Here is an 18,276-nt window from a genome sequence, read left to right as displayed (position 1 = left end):
AGAGACTATGAAAGCCAGAAGATCCTGGTCAGATGTTATACAGACACAAAGAGAACACAAATGCCAGCTCAGGCTACTGTACCCAGCCAAACATTCAATTACTGTAAATGGAGGAACCAAAGTATTCCAAAACCAAATTCACACATTATCTTTCCACGAATCCAGCCCTTCAAAGGATGATAACAGAAAAAAACCAATACAAGGAAAGTAACCAAGTCCTAGAAAAAACAAGGAAGTAATCCTTCAACTAACCTAAGACAGCCACAAGAACAGAATGCAAATGTTAACAACAAAAATAATAGGAAGCAACAATTACTTTTCCTTAATATCTCTTAATATCAATAGACTCAACTCCTCAATAAAAAGACATAGACTAACAGACTGGCTACACAAACAGGACCCAACATTTTGCTGCTTACAGGAAACACATCTCAGGGAAAAAGACAGACACTTCCTCAGAATGAAAGGCAGGAAAACAATTTTCCAAGCAAATGGCCTGAAGAAACAAGCTGGAGTAGCCATTCTAATATATAATAAAATCGACTTCCAACCCAAAGTCATCAAAAAAGACAAGGAGGGGCACTTCATACACATCAAAGATAAAATCTTCCAAGAAAAACTCTCAATTCTCAATATCTATGCTCCAAATACAAGGGCAGCCACATTCATTCAAGAAACTTTAGTAAAGCTCAAAGCACACATTGCACCTCACACAATAATAGTGGGAGACTTCAACACACAACTTTCACCAATGGACAGATCATGGAAACAGAAACTAAACAGGGACACAGTGAAACTAACAGAAGTTATGAAACAAATGGATCTAACAGATATCTACAGAACATTTTATCCTAAAACAAAAGGATATACCTTCTTCTCAGCACCTCATGGTACCTTCTCCAAAACTGACCACAGAATTGGTCACAAAACAAGCCTCAACAGATACAAAAATATTGAAATTGTCCCATGCATCCTATCAGAAGGCTGATCTTCAACAACAAAATAAATAATAGAAAGCCAACATTCACGTGGACACTGAACAACACTCTTCTCAATGATACCTTGGTCAAGTAAGGAATAAAAAAAGAAATTTAAAACTTTTTAGAGTTTAATGAAAATAAAGCCACAACATACCCAAACTTATGGGACACAATGAAAGCATTTCTAAGAGGAAAACTCATAGCTCTGAGTGCCTCCAAAAGGAAACTAGAGAGAGCACACACTAGCAGCTTGACAACTAACCTAAAAGCCCTAGAACAAAAAGAAGCAAATTCACCCAAGAGGAATAGACGGCAGGAACTAATCAAACTCAGGGGCGAAATCAACCAAGTGGAAACAAGAAGAACTATTCAAAGAATCAACCAAACCAGGAACTGGTTCTTTGAGAAAATCAACAAGATAGATAAACCCTTACCATACTCACTAGAGGGCACAGGGAAAGCATCCTAATTAACAAAATCAAAAATGAAAAGGGAGACATAACAACAGATCCTGAAGAAATCCAAAATACCATCAGATCCTTCTACAAAAGGCTATACTCAACAAAACTGGAGAACCTGGATGAAATGGACAAGTTTCTAGACAGATACCAGGTACCAAAGTTAAATCAAGATCAGGTTAATGATCTAAACAATCCTATATCCCCTAAAGAAATAGAAGCAGTCATTAATAGTCTCCCAACAAAAAAAAGCCCAGGACCAGATGGGTTTAGTGCAGATTTCTATCAGACCTTCAAAGAAGATCTAATTCCAGTTTTTCACAAACTATTCCACAAAATAAAAGCAGAAGGTACTCTACCCAACTCATTCTATGAAGCCACAATTACTCTGATACCTAGACCACAAAAAAGACCCAACAAAGATAGAGAACTTCAGACCAATTTCCCTTACGGATATCAATGCAAAAATCCTCAAGAAAGTTCTCGCTAACTGAATCCAAAAACACATCAAAACAATCACCCATCCTGACCAAGTAGGTTTCATCCCAGAGATGCAGGAATGGATCAATATGCAGAAATCCATCAATGTAATCCAGTATATAAACAAACTCAAAGACAAAAACCACATGATCATCTCGTTAGATGCTGAGAAAGCATTTAACAAAATCCAACACCCATTCATGATAAAAGTCTTGGAAAGATCAGGAATTCAAGGCCCATGCCTAAACATGATAAAAAGCAATCTACAGCAAACCAGTAGCAAACATCAAAGTAAATGGTGAGAAGCTGGAAGCAATCCCACTAAAATCAGGGACTAGACAAGGCTACCCACTTTCTCCCTACCTATTCAACATTGTACTTGAAGTCCTAGCCAGAGCAATTCCACAACAAAAGGAGATCAAGGGATACAAATTGGAAAGGAAGAAGTCAAAAATATCACTTTTTGCAGATGATATGATAGTATATATAAATGACCCTAAAAAGTCCATCAGAGAACTCCTAAGCCTGATAAACAGCTTCAACGAAGTAGCAGGATATAAAATTAACTCAAACAAGTCAATGGCCTTTCTGTACACAAAGGATAAACAGGCTGAGAAAGAAATTAGGGAAACAACACCCTTGTCAATAGTCACAAATAATATAAAATACCTTGGCGTGACTCTAACTAAGGAAAGATCTGTATGAAAAGAACTTCAAGTCTCTGCACAAAGAAATTAAAGAAGATCTCAGAAGATGGGAAGATCTCCCATGTTCATGGATTGGCAGGATCAATATAGTAAAAATGGCTATCTTGCCAAAAGAAATCTACAGATTCAATGCAATCCCCATTAAAATTCCAACTAAATTCTTCAATGAATTAGAACGGGCAATCTGCATATTCATCTGGAATAACAAAAAACCTAGGATAGCAAAAACTCTTCTCAAGGATAAAAGAACCTCTGCTGGAATCACCATATCTGACCTAAAGCTGTACTATAGAGCAATTGTGATAAAAAACTACATGGTACTGGTATAGGGACAGCAAATAGACCAATGGAATAGAATTGAAGACCCAGAAATGAACCCACACACCTATAGTCACTTGATCTTTGACAAGGGAGCAAAAACCATCCAGTGGAAAAAAAAGACAGCATTTTCAACAAATGGTGCTGGCACAATTGGCGGTTAACATATAGAAGAATGCGAATTGATCCATTCCTATCTCCTTGTACTGAGGTCAAATCTAAGTGCATTAAGGAACTCCACATAAAACCAGACACTGAAACTTATAGAGGAGAAAGTAGGGAAAAGCCTCCAAGATATGGGTACAGGGGGAAAATACCTGAATAGAACAGCAATGGCTTATACTGTAAGGTCGAGAATCAACAAATGGGACCTCATAAAATTGCAATGCTTCTGCAAGGCAAAAGACACCGTCAATAAGACAAAAAGGCCACCAACACATTGGGAAAGGATTTTTACCTATCCTAAATCAGATAGGGGACTAATATCCAATATATATAAAGAACTCAAGAAGGTGGACTACAGAAAATCAAATAACCCCTTTAAAAAATGGGGCTCAGAGCTGAACAAAGAATTCTCACCTGATGAATATCAATGGCAGAGAAGCACCTGAAAAATTGTTCAACATCCTTAATCATCAGGGAAATGCAAATCAAAACAACCCTGAGATTCCACCTCACACCAGTCAGAATGGCTAAGATCAAAAATTCAAGTGACAGCAGATGCTGGCGAGGATGTGGAGAAAGAGGAACACTCCTCCATTGTTGGTGGGATTGCAAGCTTGTACAACCACTCTGGAAATCAGTCTGGTGGTTCCTCAGAAAATTGGACATAGTACTACCGGAGGATCCCACAATATCTCTCCTGGTCATATATCCAGAAGGTGTTCCAACCAGTAAGAAGAACACATGCTCCACTATGTTCATAGCAGCCTTATTTATAATAGCCAGAACCTGGAAAGAACCCAGATGCCCCTCAACAGAGGAATGGATACAGAAAATGTGGTACATTTACACAATGGAGTACTACTTAGCTATTAAAAAGAATGAATTTATGAAATTCCTAGGCAAGTGGATGGACCTGGAGGGCATCATCCTGAGTGAGGTAACCCAATCACAAAAGAACTCACACAATATGTACTTACTGATAAGTGGATATTAGCCCAGAAACTTAGAATACCCAAGATATAGGATACAATCAGCTAAAAGCATGAAACTCAATAAGAACGAAGACCAAAATGTGGACACTTTGCCCCTTCTTAGAATTGGGAACAAAACACCCATGGAAGGAGTTACAGAGACAAAGTTTGGAGCTGTGATGAAAGGCTGGACCATCTAGAGACTGCCATATGCGGGATCCATCCCATAATCAGTTTCCAAAAGCTGACACCATTGCATACACTAGCAAGATTTTGCTGAAAGGACCCAGATAGAGCTGTCTCTTTTGAAACTATGCCGGGGCCTAGCAAACACAGAAGTGGATGCTCGCAGTCAGCTATTGGATGGATCATAGGGCCCCCAATGGAGGAGCTAGAGAAAGTACCCAAGGACCTAAAGGGATCTGCAATCCTATAGGTGGAACAACAATATGAACTAACCAGTACCTCCCGGAGCCCATGTCTCTAGCTGCATATATATCAGAAGATGCCCTAGTCGGCCATCAGTGATAAGAGAGGCCAATTGGTCGTGCAAACTCTATATGCCTCAGTACAGTGGAACACCAGGGCCAAGAAGTGGGAGTGGGAGGGTGAGGGAGTGGGTGGGGGAGCGTGTGGGGGACTTTTGGCATAGCATTCAAAATGTAAATGAAATAAATACCTAATTTTAATAATTTTAAATAAAAAAAAAAACAGTAAAGAACACATCTGGCTTTGCAAAGGAAAAAAGAAAAAAAAAAAAAAAAAAAAACAGGAAAATTAAGCCAAACTCCTCCAGAAGCAAACAGCAGAGTTGTTTTCTTCCACTGATAAAATAAATAATTAAAATATAAAAATAAATAAACCTAACTACTGTCTTAGGTCCCAGAAAGCAGTAATATTTTCTTCCATGTATGTATGTTCATGTGCTGTTCTAATGTGGAAGCACATGTGAGGGGTGTAGAGACGCAAGGCTGACATTAGGTATCTTCTCCTTTGGTCTGCACCACACTCCTTGAGGCAGGTTCTCACAGTTACTACAGATTCTGACTATCCAGCTTACTCTGCAGAGCCAGCCTCAGCCTTCCAAGGACTGGAAGCCCTGAGGGCCAGCAGAAAGAACACGCAACCTCAGGAGGTTAAGAGTTTGAGGGAACCATCCAGAATATACCAGAGACCTGGGAAGTGAGAGACTCTTGGGACTCAAAGAGAGGGACAATAGATGAAATGCCCTACAGTAGGGAGAGGGAACTTGTAGAGCCTGTCTCCAGCAATAAGACAGGGATGGGGTCGCCATCCCACAGTCAAAACTCTGACTTATAATTGTTCCTGTCTGAAAGCACTGCAGGAATGGAAATGGGAGAGGAGCCTAAGGAAAAGAAGCTCCAGGCCCAAAGCGGGATCCAACTCAAGGGGAGGCCCCAAGACCTGACACTGTTACTGAGGCTATGGAGCACTCACAAAAAGGGACCTAGCATGACTGCCCTCTGAAAGACCCAACAAGCAGCTCAAAGAGTAAGAGGCAGACATTTGCACCCAACCAATGGACAGAAGCAGCTGACCCCTGTGGTTGCATTAGGGGAAAGCTGGAAGTTACTAAAGGCCGGTACTTGTGAAAACACTTGAAATATTTAGTCATCAAAATTATGCAAGTGAAAACCATAAGCTATGATAACACAATCTTCAGAATGGTGACAAATGAAAACATGCTGGCTTCAGCAAATGCTGGCAGGACAGACAGTGACTGGAACGGTCACTTACTGCTGATAGACCTCAGTTTGCTATACTTTTAAAGTTTTAAGTTGTAAAAATGAATAGTTCTAAAAATTAAGTTTCTGTTATACCTACCTGTAAGGTTTGCTAGTGTATCTTTACTGAGACAGGGCGGGTCTTCTGTTTCACCATCTTTAAAGTTGCCTATTTCTCCATAATACAGAGCAATCCCAAGCTGCATTATACGGATAAACATAGGTAGCTGCTGGTCTGTGATAGAAAGCTTCAGACTCTCTACCAAGGTATGGATCTGTAATATGAGACAGTAAAGCACCATCAAGCAGATGTTTGAAGGAGATGTCTTCTAAAGTCAGTAGATCAATGGCAAGTCCTACAATGAGACATTATGTAAAAACCAACAATGTCTCAAGCACTTCTAATAAGAAAACAAAAATAATATACATACAAAAATTTTAGGAATTACAAAATATTTACTGTGATGATTATGCTTTAGAATAAGTCAGATTAAGAAAATTACTATGGAAACAACTAATAATCAAGATACATTCATATGAGATTTCTAGAGTATTTTAGAAAAGAAATTACATAACTAGGTAACTGAGAATATGACTATTTCCTCCCTTCACCCTTTTTTAAAAAATGGGCAAATCTAATTTCATGATGTCATTTTAGTAAAATTTCAATCACTCTTTTCAATTTTATTAATCATAGGCATCCTAAAACCATATGTTAAAATTGGCTAAGAGACTCACATTATAAATATATAAGTATGGAAATAATTAAAGTGTTATTATCAACTACATAAAATAAAGTAACTTTATGATCAAGGATTTTTTCTGATAGTTTTTAAAGAAATTAAAACATGACACAAAAATTTTAAAAAATAAGATTATCACTAAATACAATATAATATCCAAAGTTCTCCTTTGATTGTTAAGAAAGAGACAACTATGGAATGTTAACATAGCTTGACTGTAATAGTTTCCTGCTGTTACATAAATATGGAGAAAAAATAATTAAGCCAACTCTCTTAAAAAGTTTATTGTGTAGCCGGACATGGTGGCGCACGCCTTTAATCCCAGCACTCAGGAGGCAGAGGCAGGTGGATATCTGAGTTCGAGGCCAGCCTGGTCTACAGAGTGAGTTCCAAGACAGCCAGGGCTATACAGAGAAACCCTGTCTTCAGGGGAAAAAAAAAGTTTATCGTGAATAACTAAAATCAAGTCTAAAATCAAGTCTCTTAGGTTTATTGTAAGTAAGCAGCATTGGAGTATCTATGAAGCATGAAAAAGAAATCATAAAAATCATTATTGGAAATCAAGGCACCAAAATAACAGTACTCTCCAGTGGGGAACAATCTAAGTTGCAGGGACAGAAAACTTTCAAACATAATCACGAGTTCCTTAAAAGCTACCTAAGAATCCAACAGTGACTAAGCTGTGAATTGCTTAAAAAGAAATGAGGGGGAAGGGAGAATATATAAAACTGCTGCTAAATTTGTGTGAGAGAAGAACTAGATTGGCTGGCTGACTGGAGAACTTGCAGGTTCGTTGAACTGGGTCTTGCTATAAAACCAACCTGGCCTTAAATGTGTAATCCTCCCACATTAGTATACAGAAAGCCAGGATAACAGGTACGAATGCACAACACTGGCCTAACCTTTTCTTGAGTTATATCTGTCACATTATTTTAGACTATCTTTGGTTGCCTACTTCTTATAGCCCCATGGCTAATAACCACATCATGGAGGCCACCTACAACCTTACACCTTGTTACAACCTTGAAGCAGGTACATTGTAACAGCAGCATCAGTAGAAACCATTATGGCAAAACAAGCAATAAGAAAGGAAAATCTATCATATCTTTATCAAGTCATTTAAAAATCATTTTGTAAAGATTTCCTCACCAGCAAAATAAACAAAGAACTTGAATGAACATATCAACAATCAAATACCCAGTAATTTCCTTTATGATTCTAATAAATAAGTGCCAGTTAAACTGTCATTTCTTTCCAAACAAATTGGAAGTATTTTTAAATATTAATAGCTAACAAGAGTGTAATAGGATATTTCCCTTAATAATAATAGGTATATATCCTGGTATATATCCTAGTTAAACCTCTCTCTTCAATATAGATTCATAAGTCTTAAAAATTTAAACATATTAATAAGATATTTACAACTATAAAATTATAGAAACCTTTTCTAAGGAATTAATCATACGTGATTAAAAATTTATATAGAAATTTCATACTTTAAAAAAAATACATATGAGATGGAGCGCATTCATGCAGAAGAATCAATGGGGGTGACCTCAGCTGTGACTCATTCCACTGGGGATATGAAACCTGGAGAGGCTACCTCCTGTACACAGACAGGAACCCCAGAGGAGCAATAGAGACACTAACCCACCCACAAAACTTTCCATCTCACACCAGTCAGAATGGCTAAGATTAAAATATCAGGTGACAGCAGATGCTGGTGAGGATGTGGAATAAGAGGAACACTACTCCATTGCTGGTGGGATAGCAAGCTTGTACAACCACTCTGGAAATCAGTCTCCTGGTTCCTCAGAAAATTGGACATAGTACTACCGAAAGACCCAACAATACCTCTCCTGAGCATATACCCAGAAGATGTTCCAACTTGTAATAAGGACACATGCTCCACTATGTTCATAGCAGCCTTATTTATAATAGCCAGAAGCTGGAAAGAACCCAGATGTCCCTCAACAGAGGAATAGATACAGAAAATGTGGTACATTTACACAATGGATCTCAGCTATTAAAAACAATGAATTTATGAAATTCTTAGGCAAATGGATGAATCTGGATGATATCATCCTAAGTGAGGTAACCCAATCACAACACTTTGAAATTTATCCTGTTTACAAATAATACAGGCAAGCGGGTATAAGGGGGGCAGAGACTGAGGGAATGGATAACTAATAACCAGCCTAACAAGAGATCCATCCCATAGGCAAGCACCAATCCCTAAAACTATTAATGATATTCTGTTATGCTTGCAGAAAGGAGAGTGTTGTCTTCTGAGAGTACCCACCCAGCAGCTGACTCAGAAAGATACAGACACCAACAGCTGAACAGTGGTTGGAGCATGGGAATTCTTACAGAAGAAAAGAAGGAAGGATTGTGGGTCCGGAAGGTGATAGAAACTCCATAGGAAAACCAAGAGTCAACTAACCTGGACCCTTGAGGATCTCAAAGTCTGAACCACCAACCAAAGAACACACACATGCTGAACCTAGCCTCCCCATATATGAAGCAGATGTACAGCTTGACCTTCATGTGGATCCTAAACACCTAGAAGAGGGGCTATTCCCAAAGCTGTTGCCTGTACATGGGCTACCTTATCTGGTCTCAGCAAGAGAGGAAGCACCTAGCCTCCCAGAGTGCCAAAGTGGGTGAGACGCCCATAGGGACCTCCACCTGCTCAGTGGAGAAGGGTGGGAGGAGGGATTGTGGGAGGGGGTGACTGGTAAGGAGGCAGTACATGGGATGTAAAGTGAGTATGTTAAAAAAATTAAAGAAAATACAGAGTAAACTGCAAAAATAGAGAAAATAAAATAAATTATGTTCCCATCAATTTCTTATGACACAATCTAAAAACCATGTTTCAGATAAAATATAGAAAGTTCTAACAGCCTACACAAATTGCAAATGTACTGAAAAGCTACTTAAGCCTATGAAAAAGGTCTACAAATTACAAAATAAAATTGAGTAATAATTAAGGAAGACTATATTAGGTGATTGGAAAGGTGAGCCACATCCATTTAATAAACATTTTCAGAAGCAGAACAATGGGCCTAACTCAAACAGCAAATTATCTTAATAATTCTAATAAAATACTCAAAAGTTGATTTCAGTTGAATATAAGTTGATAAGTTGACAGAATCTGATATATGGTAATTGGTAGAAAACAAACAAACAAACAAAACAAAAGCAAACTTCTTTATACTAAGGCACTTTTCAAAATAAAACATCAGTTAAGCAACACACAGGTTATAGGCTGGAGAGATGGCTCAGTGGTTAAGCGCACTGATTGCTCATCTAAAGTTACTGAGTTCAAATCCCAGCAACCACATGGTGGCTCACAACCCTCTGTAGCAAGATCTAATGCCCTATTCAAGTGTGTCTAAAGACAGCTACAGTGTACTTACATATAATAAATAAATAAATCTTAAAGAAAAAAAAAACCCACACAGGTTAATAACATGCCAATAATAGCCCTTCCTTCTAGTTAATTTATTTTTTTATGTTTTTCTCTAATTTAGCCAAATCCTACAACAGATAATTAAACTTGCACTAATGAGCAAGATTACTTTATATAGTAAAGGCTCTACACTTTGGAGCCAGGCATGATGATACAAGCCTATATAATACAAAATATTATGGAGGATAAAATAGGAGAATCATAATTTCAAGGTCATCCTAGGATATATATTAAGGTTCTATTCCATAAAGATTTTATTCCATAAAGTGTGTGTGTGTGTGTGTGTGTGTGTGTGTGTGTTTTAACAACCGCTCTGAAGCTTTGAAACATAGGTTTATTTCTTGAGAGAGAGATACCAAAACTATTAACACTTTCCCTTTTATGTATGTGTATATTCACATACATATATAATAAGTTCAATATGTAATATATATTCAAATATAGAAAGTAACACTAACAAATTTAGTTAAACCAAAATAGATTGAATAGTGAGGAATAAAAGTAAAATATAGATGACTGATTCCTATTAGGAAAAACAAATTTTATATATAAACATAAAGGCAACATTATTGTACTTTACTGGCAAGGAACTATTGTACAAGATAACAACTACACAACTCATTGAATGTGGAGAGGTCAAGCTGGTGCCTACAGAGAGCCTTTACCCCTAAGTTCTAGCATTTTTAGTACAATAGAGTTCTCTGGATACTACCCAAAGATATTATAAACAGCAACCCAGCTAAAATCTCTTTGATCTACCAATGGCTACCTGCCTGGAGGATATGGTAGTACAATGGAGGCACAAAGCTTGTGGGAGTAACCAACCAATATCTGGTTTTACCTAAGGCCCACTCCACAGGAAGGAACTCATATACAACATTGCTAAGGCAACCAAGAGCCCAAAACTAGATAGCCCAGGGACCTAAGGAAAAAAAAAAAAACAAAAAAACTACTGCTCTACCTAAAATACATAGCCATAAAATGACTCCTAATGTCATTCTGCTATAGTTATAGATCAGTGGCTTGCTCAGCCATCAACGGAGAAGATTCCTACTGTGGCAGTTGGAACAAATAACAGAGAACCACAGCCAAACATTGCGTAGAAAGAGAGACCAGGAAACACTCAACCGTAAACATGATGTCTGCATCAAATCCCTCTCCTCAGGGGTCCCTGCAGAAGAGGTGATGGAAAGAGTTTAAGAACTATAGAGGATAAACAACACCAATGAAACAAGGCCCTCTGAGTCAGCACGACTGACACACAACATATGAACTCACAAAGACTGGGACAGCATTCGTAAGGAATTCCAGAGCCCTTTAAATGTATATCATGGCTTCCAATTAGTGTTTGTATAGGATTCCTGAGTGTGCAAATGAGTGGATCTCTGCATCTGTATCTGTATCTGTTTCTTCTGCCTTTTCTTGGGCTGTTTTACTTCTGTTTTGTCCTAATCTAAGATGTTAGTTTTTGTTTTATCTTATTTTGTTTTATGTTATCTTATTATTCTCTCTTAGAACCCCATTTTCTAAGAAGAGACAGAAAAAGCATGGAAGGGGTAGATACGGATGGGAGGGAAATTAAGGAGGAACCAGGAGTAGATAGAGGGAAAACCATAATCAGAATATATTAAATGAGAAAACACCTATTTTCAATAAAAGGGAAAATAATAGCAATTCCCATATAATGATGAAAGATTTATAGTTGTGTTCGCAGAAATATATTTCATAATATTCTACCAGAAAAGTGTAGTGTCCTGTTTGAAGTTAGAACAGCCCTGAGCCAGGAATTAGGCATCCAGCACTCTTGTTCTGTGCTACCACTAACTTATTATACGATATCAACCTAATTACTTATCTGGGCCCTGGTTTCCACATCCAGAAAAGTAAGATATTCCTTAAGGTCTTTTCAAGCTAAAAATTCCAAGGTTCTCGGAAATCAGTTTTCAAAGATTCAAGAAGATATGTTTTTATATTTTTTTACAAGTGTACTTTACTAGAATGTGGTGTAAAAAAAAGAAAATCTAATTTTTATATAGTCATATTCATAAAAAGTGATAATGTTCAGAAAACTAGTGGATAATAAAACAAGATTTATGCTTACATAATACAATGTATATAGTACTACATACACTGAAAAGACATAGCACCTTAGAGAACAACAAATATTTACATGAATAAAAAGACATATCCTGGAAAGCTCCAGTATGCTAAATTTTTATTTAGATATTGAAACTATGGGTCAAAAGCTAATACTTGCCCTGTCATGGTAGATCATGGTGGGTCAGCATACAGAAAGCAAGGACAAGGAAATTGCCACTAACCCGGGGCCAGTCTGGGATACACAGTGAATTGCAAGATGGCCAGGGCTACAAAGTTAGACCCAGTTTCAACAGCAGCAGTAAAAATTTTAAGTCAACAGACTAAAGTACCGGATTAGGTTATCATAACATACCTTATAAAACAGCTTAAGAAAGTAACTAGTCTTCGTCTCATGTCAAGCAAATTATAAGGACTAAAATACAGACTGCTGCTGTGCTTAAGCTCCTGAATAGTACTGGATCTTGGGGCCTTTTTCTACTTTTATATCTGATGTCCTCAATACTTAAATAAAGACTAATAATAGACAGCAAGACTAAAAAGGAAATTTATAGTTGCAGAAAAGGTTGCCTCCAAAATATCTCTACCAGAACACATTATACAAAAAGTTAAGAATCTAAAAACTAATACTTAACCTTTTGTAAAAACAAAAAGCACATACATATATATGAAGTTCATTTTCCCCTCTGATTATTTTCATTATAAATACCATGCACAAAAGCCAATAAACAAAATAAAGGTATGTCAGCAGACTACTAGAAACAGAGATACTCACTTTAATAACAGATGGCATCTTGGAATTTAGGTTATCATATGTAAAATGCAGGCGAGTTCTAAAAGAACATTTGTACAATAAAGGATCCTGGTAAAATTCAATTTTGCCACTAGCATTTCGTTTATCGAGACAAACTGTACAGTCAGAAAAATTGATAGCCTTCCTCAGCACCAGATCAGTTGCTTAAAAAAGAAAAGAGAGAGAGAAAAAAACCACTGTGAGCCAAAAAGGAGATTAGAATGCAGTTCTAAATGTATCAGACATACACCATGTTACTATTTATTAAAGCCTCTCCTACAAATGAAAGCAGGGCAATGTCTGCCTGCATAGAAGGCCCAAGCATAATCACAGTAAGTGGCAGCTATTAAATCGTGTTAGCACTATATAGCTCTCTCAAGGTAAGCACAAGAATGAGGCAAGTCATAGCTAAGAGCTTCAAGATAATCAACTTCCATATGTTCTCACAAAGGTATATGAAGCAATACACTCACTTTCCTTCACTAAAAAGCACTGAAATCTCAAAGCAAATATATTTTTAGTGCTACAACTCAAACACTGTAAAACATTGTGCATCACAGTTGAAATAACCAGATAGGTAAAAGGGAAGAAAAAATTTAAATTGTTTCATGGTTTCTTAAACTGCTATTAACCTCCTGTAGTTATATATGAATTTTTGTATACATGCACTTTTCCCACATCAGATGCATAAAGCTTATATTACAGCTACCAAAAAGGCTTCAAAAGAAGATTAAGAGATAAATGGTATTTTATCATTTATGAAAAAAAGTATACACTAACACTATTTTTTTGACATTTACTCACCAGAAATATCCATGAATGCACGATCCCATAACTCACCCACGGTATAGCATTCAGCAGAAGTGATGTTGACAGAAAGAACAATGTCATCTTCAACATATTTTAGTATGAGATTATTTATAACAATGTTTACATTATTTACAACTCGTCTAATCAGACTCTGCACATATCCTACAAAGTAAAGAGAGCTCAATTAGCTACAAGTCTAGTAGCTACCAATTAGTACTCTTGGAATGCGACTAAACAATGTACATGGAAAGTATTATTTTAGAATATTCTGTAAAGAAGAAATTAAAGTTTAAATAAATTAGACTAGCAGACAGCCAAACATACACTTTCATTAAAAGATGCCATAAGGAAACACGAACCAATATACTAAACCAGAAATCATATTTAATAATGCTAACCTACATTCCACACGATGATCTATAGAACACTTTGTCTGGATTCTGCCTGTTTCATGTACAGTTGGTATGGTGTCTCATACCTATTTTCCTAGCTACTCTAGAGCTGGGCCAGGAGAAAGAAGAGTTCTAGACTAGCCAAGGCTTCATAACAAGAAATGATCTCAAGAATTAATTGAGTAACTAACTGAAGTGCAACAATGTCACTACATGCTGTCTGTGCCATGCATCCAAAGAAAAGCTTCTTTTTAAAATAATTCCCATCTCTGTAGTCCTCCTTTGTGATAAAAATATCTAAGTTACATGTCAGAACAGAAAGCTGGCAGAAATGCAGCCAACTGATGGATCTAACTGCCCTTGCTAACATAGAACCTGACACGCAGTAGAGGAGAAACATGAGTGCAGTAAGAAAACAGAGAGACTGACAGGAAACAGTAAGGAACACAGGGCTGCTGGAACAGGGTGGTAGGCTGATCTCCTTTAGTTCAAAAGTAATCTGTTCTACATAACAAGTTCCAAGCCAATCAGTGCTATATGGGGGGGGGGGGGGGGGGGCAACAACACTACAGGACTGGAGAGATGCTTCAGTGAGTAAAGTACCTGCCACTCAATATAGGAGCCTGAGTGCCGTGGAAAAGGAGCCAGGTACTGTGGCTCACACATATCTGTAACCAGAGATGGAGAAACATAAACAGGTGATCCCTAGACCTCCACAGGCAGCCAGTTTGGCTGAATTGATGCACACCAGTCTCAGTGACAGACCCTGTCTCAAAAGGATAAAGTGGAGAGCAAGAGAAAAACAATACTGACATTGTTAACTTCTAGCCACTATGCATACATATGCATGTACTGCATACATGCATGCACATTTCTGTACTGCACAGAAGTGAAAGAAAGAAAATAAAGAACACCAGGATAAGGATAGCAAGATACTCAGAAAGTAAAAGAACTAGCCTTAGAAGCCTAGTGACCTGAGCCTGACCCTGTGACCTACATGGTGGGGGGAAAAAAAAACACAATTCCTCCAAGCTGTCCTCCCACATGACCTATGCACAAGTATAACATACATGCATACATAAAACAAACAAGCAAGCAAGCAAATAAATGTAATAAAAATGTAAATTTTAAGTTTTTTTACACAAAGTGACAAAACAAAAATAAGATGGAAAAATATTAACCTCAATTATTTACGAAATATATGGAACAGCAGTTGTTCACCTAAAGTTTCAAAGACAGATTTGTAATAATAAAAATAAACAGCAATGCAGTCATACAATAATTTTGTCACCTATGCTGGAAACCTTAAAATTACATTTTAATTCTATAAATTAGTAAAAATTACTTTACAGAAATAAAGGCATGTATGCAAGGATTTACCTACCTATATGTCAAATATTTTACAAATCTGAAAATGAAAACATACTAAAGAAAAACAGATAAAACTACAGATAAAATACTCAAATGGCTACACTAATTTTAAAAAATGTAAAATATACTAATGTCCTGGAATCATGTTATTAGTAGAACAAGAAAAATTTCCAGGTAACAAAACAAAGTGTGTGTGTGTGTGTGTGTGTGTGTGTGTGTGTGTGTGTGTGTGTACAGTAAAATGCAGTTCCAAGTGTAGGTAAGTACTCTACCCATCTTTCCTATCAAGTATGGCTATAAAACCCAGAAAAGGTACCTGGAGGGAACAGATACTTTACCACTCTGAAAATACTAAGCAAGGGTGGGATAAGAATAAAAGCAGAGCTCAGAAAAGATAAAACTAGAAAAAGTAAATGTAAACCAAAACATATCAATAATTACATTCTTCTGATCATTTGCATGGTGGTCAGAAAGGATAATATGGGCTATACAAAATTTGTCAAGACTCAAGTTTATTAGCACACAGCCACATTCATTACTTTATTAATCATTTTTGGCTTGTTTCATAATATTATCAGAAGGCTGGCAAAAACATACAGCTACCATGTTTTAAGTGGCCCTTCACAGAACATGGCCACTTACTATGCTACTGAAGATCAAAGATGATTATAGTTTCTGGCCCAATTAGTACACAGTTTTGAGGTTAACCAAACCTTAAGTACTTGCATTAAAGTGTGTGTCTGTATGTGTATTTGTGTGTGTGTGTATGCTGTATATGTGTTGTAACACATCTGTACATCTACATAGCAAAACACAAGTTTATCTCTAAGCTTCCTAGCATACAATTTAAAAGAGAAAATATTTCATAAAGAAAAATGTAAGTCAATTAATAGACTCTGGCTGTAAACAAAGCAATACCCTTCCAATCAGTTAGACTCAATCTCTTCTGGCCTTCATCCATTCAGAAATATGACATCAATCACAGCACATGCACAAGTTTCCTAAGATCTGACTTTTACATCTTGAGGTTTTTCTACCCTGAGGTATTTATTTAAAAAAAAACAAACAAACAACAACAACAACAACAACAACAACCGCTTACTGTTACCCACTGAACTGCTTTAACAATGTACTAACTGGTCAAGACGCACACCATGAACGACTGTTTTAGATGCAGCTCCTGCTTTTTTTCCTGAATTTTTTTTCCTGCCCTTTTTTTTGATTAATAATTAGAAAGCTATTAATCCAACAAAACAGTAGAACAAATGCCTGTCTACTGACAACAGCAATACTTTTCTTAAAACTCATTTCTGGAGAAGCTGGTAAGATTATTCCATTGTTAAGAGCACTAGCTTTATTCCAGTAGAACCCAATTCACACCTTGTAATTATGATCCTTGGGCCCTCTTCTGGCCTCTGCAAGCTGCAGGAACAAAAGCAGTGCACACACACATGAAGGCAAAACACCCATGTACATAAAAAATTTAAATGTTAACATTTTAAATCATTTTCAGATGCATATAAATGTTCCAACTTCAAAACTATAACCAAAGAGACATAACTCTGCCCTAGGAAAGCTAGAAATAGGAGTTTGCCTCTATCATGAAAGAAATCAAGGCAAAATAATAGGTCATCCTTTAAACAAATGATCACTGTTTATCCCATCTGATTCTCAATTTTTCCTTTTTCCCTCTTTAGCAAAAATTAACTGATCTGCTTCCCAGTATTTGGCCAACAGATCCAGTTGCTTAACAACTTCCTAACTTTGCAGTCAGGGTAAAAAGCACATGGTAACCTCAAGCCACCCAGGTAGAACATAGCTCTGTTTTATGGCACTGAAAACAGCCAACTGTCATAATTCTAGTGGTGTAAATCCTACTGCTGGATCTGAAGAGTTATTAAATGTCCAGAATCCCAGTTCACAACAAGTCAGCCTTAGGAAGATTCTATCTGAAGTTAATAAGTAACATTTTGAGGTCTTTTTCAAGAAAAACAAAACACTGCACAAATCTTAGTTAACCTAAAACTGACAGAAAGGAAGATAGATACAAAAGAGGACACAAGAGAGACTAGAGCAAAAGAAAAGTTTTATACACCATGAATGATGCTAGAAATTTTAAGGAGACACATGGTCAAATTTGAGGAAATTAGGAAGCTACATAGTTAATAAATTAGAGTAAACTACAGTTTAATTTACAGTTTAATTTTTTTCCAAAGGAGTAATTAGTAAGAAGTTAGAGAAAATTCTGGAATATATTAAGCAAATTTGGAAACATTTAGAAATATCTTGTGGCACTGTCTTCAGCTCAAAGGAACTGAAAGCCAGATAGATTGCCACCTTTGCTAGACAGTTATATAAACAATCAGCACTAAGTTGCCCAGAGCACTTGCTAAGGATGCTAATTTGGAGGGCAATGGTATCTGAACAGACGAGTGTTCTGAGAATGGCAGGTTGCAAACAGTGTGCCTAGTCTAACCTCTGACATTGGCTGGATTAAACTAGCAGAGAACCTACAACAACACAACAGCACAACACAGCACAGGCACCAATCTCCACTACAATGCACAAAAACAGTGACCAATAAAAATTTTAAAAACCAAAGAAGTGACTAACAGTTGACTGAGGAAGCAGCAATGCATTTAACAACAATGCTAGCTTCAAATAAGCTTTTCTTCATGAAATATTTGCCAAGGAAGTGTTTTGTTTGCAATTCACTACCATCTCAAGTAAATTAAGACATCAGAAGGTAAAAAAGGTAGTAGCTAAGGTTTCCT

The 18,276-nt window shown here is 36.9% G+C and overlaps 1 protein-coding gene across 1 annotated transcript in view; it reads right to left on the bottom strand.

Moving 5' to 3' along the window:
• Positions 1 to 18,276, bottom strand: part of Vps13b (vacuolar protein sorting 13B) — a 560,112-nt gene that overhangs the window by 495,021 nt on the left and 46,815 nt on the right. Inside the window, exons 5-7 of the mRNA NM_177151.4 lie at positions 13,734 to 13,901; positions 12,912 to 13,093; positions 5,925 to 6,099 (exon numbers count right to left, since the gene is read on the bottom strand). Of these exons, the coding sequence (NP_796125.2) occupies positions 5,925 to 6,099; positions 12,912 to 13,093; positions 13,734 to 13,901 (525 nt within the window). The remainder of the gene's footprint in view (positions 1 to 5,924; positions 6,100 to 12,911; positions 13,094 to 13,733; positions 13,902 to 18,276) is intronic.

Source organism: Mus musculus, chromosome 15 (genome assembly GCF_000001635.26).
Source record: "Mus musculus strain C57BL/6J chromosome 15, GRCm38.p6 C57BL/6J".
Taxonomy (NCBI): domain Eukaryota; kingdom Metazoa; phylum Chordata; class Mammalia; order Rodentia; family Muridae; genus Mus; species Mus musculus.
Note: the sequence above shows the minus strand (reverse complement) of the source record. Positions and strands in the feature narration are given on the sequence as shown.